This window comes from Bidens hawaiensis, unplaced genomic scaffold, assembly GCF_021521415.1.
Source record: "Bidens hawaiensis isolate Kalapana, Puna unplaced genomic scaffold, B.hawaiensis_p1.1 tig00012594_1, whole genome shotgun sequence".
NCBI classification, from domain to species: domain Eukaryota; kingdom Viridiplantae; phylum Streptophyta; class Magnoliopsida; order Asterales; family Asteraceae; genus Bidens; species Bidens hawaiensis.
The window spans coordinates 112,597-116,493 of record NW_027492034.1 but is presented as its reverse complement, the minus strand read 5'-3'; the positions used below and the strand labels follow the sequence as shown (position 1 = coordinate 116,493).

Genomic DNA, 3,897 nt, shown 5'->3' with positions numbered 1-3,897 from the left:
TTATAAGCAATGAAATCTTCCTCCGAGTCTACATCAACCAAGGAATCGTTGGTAGACGAAAGAGCGAGAACATGACTTTTCTAGTGCTTGGATAAAATGACCGGTTATAAACAAATAAAAGATCAAATTTGAAGTTTGAGCAATTATGGTCTTTTCTTAATTTAGCCCAAATATACCAACCTTGAAAATCGGTGCTATGACCGCTATCTAGGAATAAAAAATCGGTCAAATAGCTGCCAATAGTGCCACTAATTATGGTTCCGCTATTCTGGACCGCTATTGGCACGCTATTTTGTGAAGGTTTGCTAGCTATCTCATTGTTATCCCGCCGCTATTGACTGCATAGTGTGATGGGACTACAAAACCACTAAAACCCTAAAATGAAAATCGTCCCTCTGCTGACGTAGCGCAATATATCAAAATCGCTTCCATTTTGTAGCCCTTCACTACACATAGTCTTATTGTTTCTTTGTTTTATCCCTAATAATGGCATGTCACTAAAAGATAGTTTTTTAGAATGACGATTTTTTTTATAGATCACTACACTTCTTAATTTGGAGAGTCATGTTGCCTCACTCTGGCCAGACTATGTTGTCTTAATTAAGCGCACGCTAACTTCAGAGTTTGGCTTGGGTATACCCCTAGAAAACCACCTTGCCGGCAGTCACTCGACATTCATTGTGCACTATTAATTTTAATCTTTAGGATTTTTTAAAATTATTATTATTATTATTATTATTGGTTTTAATACATTAATATCATCGACACGTTACTAGGTCAAATTTCATTCGCAGTACCTAACAATGTTCGTCAGTAATACATTGCTATATTTCCGCTGGTTTTCCCTTGCAAACCTTCTGCAAGTAATCTTTTGGAAACAAGCACCCGAGAAGACTTTACAACAGTCATCGGTTATCCATTGTAACATGAGTTGTCAGTGATACTGCGATAATCTATTACACATGAGATTACAACTAGAGAATTCAACAATCTTTTCTATTGGTTATTATCGGTAGCCATCATCACCGACGAATATGATCATCGATGATACTTATATTTATAAGGTGGTTTATAAGCTATAATAACTTTATTTTTCCTCTATAATATTTTTCGAGTTTTTCATTTATAAAAAGATGTAAAACAAACTAATGAAACAAATATTTTATTATATATAAATGGAAACCCTTAGCTACAGTAACAAAGGTTGTGGTCCAATCAGTGGCTGCCATGTGGCAGCCACTAACTTTCCTTTTTTTTATTATTTTTGAAATCTGTTTGAGAATTTATTGATTTGAAACTAAGATAAGCAACAAAATGAAAGCTGATGGGGTGGTTTTGTTGTGTTGTTACAAAGTGTAGGTCGCGAGTTCAATCCTCTTGTCTTTATTTGAAAGTAATAAAAGTAACAAAAAAAAAGCTGCTTTTGTGGTATTGTTTTGTTGTTGCAACTTGCAAGTTCCGAGTTCGAGCCTTTTTGAGGGATTTTTTTTGTTGTTTTTTTTAAATAGAAATAGATTTTTGTATTTATATATTTCATAGTTAATCAAGAATGAAAATGTAAGGTGGTTTGGTGTCTCGGTTTTTAATTTGTTTTAAATACGTTAATTGACGAATTATTTTTTTGGTTTAGTTTTGATACCGTAAAGAACGTTGCCGATACCAACCGAATTTGCGTCAACTAACGACGCCCAGGTGTAACCAACACAGAACTGCCAACGCACCTAGGCGCAACGCGCCGGGTAACAACCTAGTTTATATAAACCAATAACAATCTAACAAATATGTAACATAAGTCATCATATCATTTGCTAAAACATAAACATACCCTGGATACCTTCATCAAATAAACAACTATAGCATCAAGAAAAGTATTCTTCTCCAACACATTTTCAATATCCAAACCCAAAGTTTGCTTCATTCCCATCCTCATGTTCTTGAATCCTTCAAATAAACTCAAGTTCATGTAACTTGCATTCATCAAGAACAAATCCAATCAAGTCAAGTTCATCTTGATAAATCAAGGAGAATATGATTAAGCAAATGAGGTGAGATCAAGTCTATTATCTGTTATATTTATATTTATCATTTAAATTTTTTTTAACAGAAACTATATTATAATAAACTATTTAGTAAACAACTAGATAGGACGATACATTAATACAAATCGACTCATAAAATCTATGCTAAAGAAATACAAAGACAGACCAAACGAAGCACGACAAGAAAGAAAAAAGGATACATCATTTATTAATAATTTTTGTAGTCATTTTCTATATGAAAGATATGTTTTTTTGTGTTAGGGTGAAATTTGGTGGAGTGGAAGAGATATATGAAGGAGAAACTTCACATGTTAGAGACCAAAAATCACCAACTCAAAAGACTCGATCATTTAAAGCAGGTAATTTAATAATTTCACCACAAGAAAACAGTTAAAAAACATGAAAAGTTCACCTTTTATTACATGGTTTCTGGTTTCGATTAGGGGTGTGCACGGTTCGGTTTGGCTCGGTTTTGGGCTAAAACCGTACAGATGGAACATTTTTCGGTTTATGGTTTGGGTTCAGTTTTGTTTATGACATTTGCGCTTGAAAAACTTTTGGTAGAAAAAAAAACTGAGTTGCATATTTGTTAAATTGTTATAAAATAAAAAATAAAAAACGAAAATCTATAAATTCTGTTTGATCGGTTTGGTTTTTTCGGTTTATATTACCTGCAAAATCAAAACTGAACCGTAAGTTTGGTTGTTACCAAAACATAAAACCAAACCGTCGTTTTTAAATATTTTTTTGAACTGTTCGGTTTCGGTTTCCGGTATGATTTGGTACGGTTTCGATTTTTTTGGTTTTGCCATGTGCATCTGAAAACTTTGGCCCAAAAAAAATTGAGTTACATATCTATAAATTCGGTTCAGTTTGGTTTTTTCAGTTTTATTACCTGCACATATTTATAAAACTTAAAACCAAACCATCGGTTTTTGTGTCAGTTCTTCCAGTTTGGATTTTCGCTTTTGGATCAGTTTGTTTATTGCTTTTGGCATTTTGCAGACAACAGACGGGGTCAAAACTGGCACAGGGGGCAGTCTTCTCGTGAACTGACATATGATTATGATTATGATTCTGATTACATGGAGAGTGACGAGTTCCGGACTGCAGTTGCAGCAGCCACATTTGCCATTGGTTCGGTTGAAGAACGCAGAAGAACAAGACGAAGACGTGATGGCGGTTTGAGTAAACCAAAGACAAAACAAGAAGATGGCGCGGTTTCTGCAACTGCAAGTAGAAGGATAAGAGAAAGAATGCCTTCATCTTCTGCTGCAAGCAATAAGATGAAGAATAAGGAAGATGATATAGTTCCCATATCAACTCCTAGTTTTCTCTCCAGGAAATTCTCAGGTACAAGAATATTCTCAATCTCGTCGAACCGCAAACTTTTAATCATTAGCCGGTAAGATTTCCAACAAAAAAGATTCTGTCACGCGTATAATTAAAAGCTTTTCGGAAGTCAAAAAAGTCTTGTCGGGTCGGATGTTCAAACCAGAGATAGAATAATGTTTAAAAGTCAACCTTAGATATAAATAATAAATCAAATAATAATAATAACTATAATAGATAATAATATTAATTAACCTACATGGGTTTGGATGTTTTATTTTACCATGTATCATTAATTAGTTTTGAATTTGGGGTTGGATGACTACAAAATTACAAGAAAAGATGCCTCAAAGGGCCAATTCTCCAGCAAACACAGGATTCAAACCAGAAAGCAGCTTGCCAAGTAGTAGCAATGATACAAAACCGACCAACACTGCTACACAACCAGGTATTAGCGACGTCAATAAAAGACGTTCAGAACTTAGACCGGAAGACATTAAGGCGGAGGGTTGGGAGAAAACGGAGA

General features: G+C 34.3%; 1 protein-coding gene across 1 annotated transcript; it reads left to right on the top strand.

Moving 5' to 3' along the window:
• The first annotated feature begins 1,757 nt into the window (after positions 1–1,757).
• LOC143541433 (uncharacterized) lies at positions 1,758–3,448 on the top strand. Its single transcript, XM_077034264.1, has 3 exons — positions 1,758–2,045; positions 2,301–2,398; positions 3,045–3,448. The coding sequence occupies exons 1-3, from the start codon at positions 2,029–2,031 to the stop codon at positions 3,446–3,448; spliced, it is 519 nt and encodes a 172-aa protein (XP_076890379.1). The 5' UTR covers positions 1,758–2,028.
• Positions 3,449–3,897: the final 449 nt, after the last annotated feature.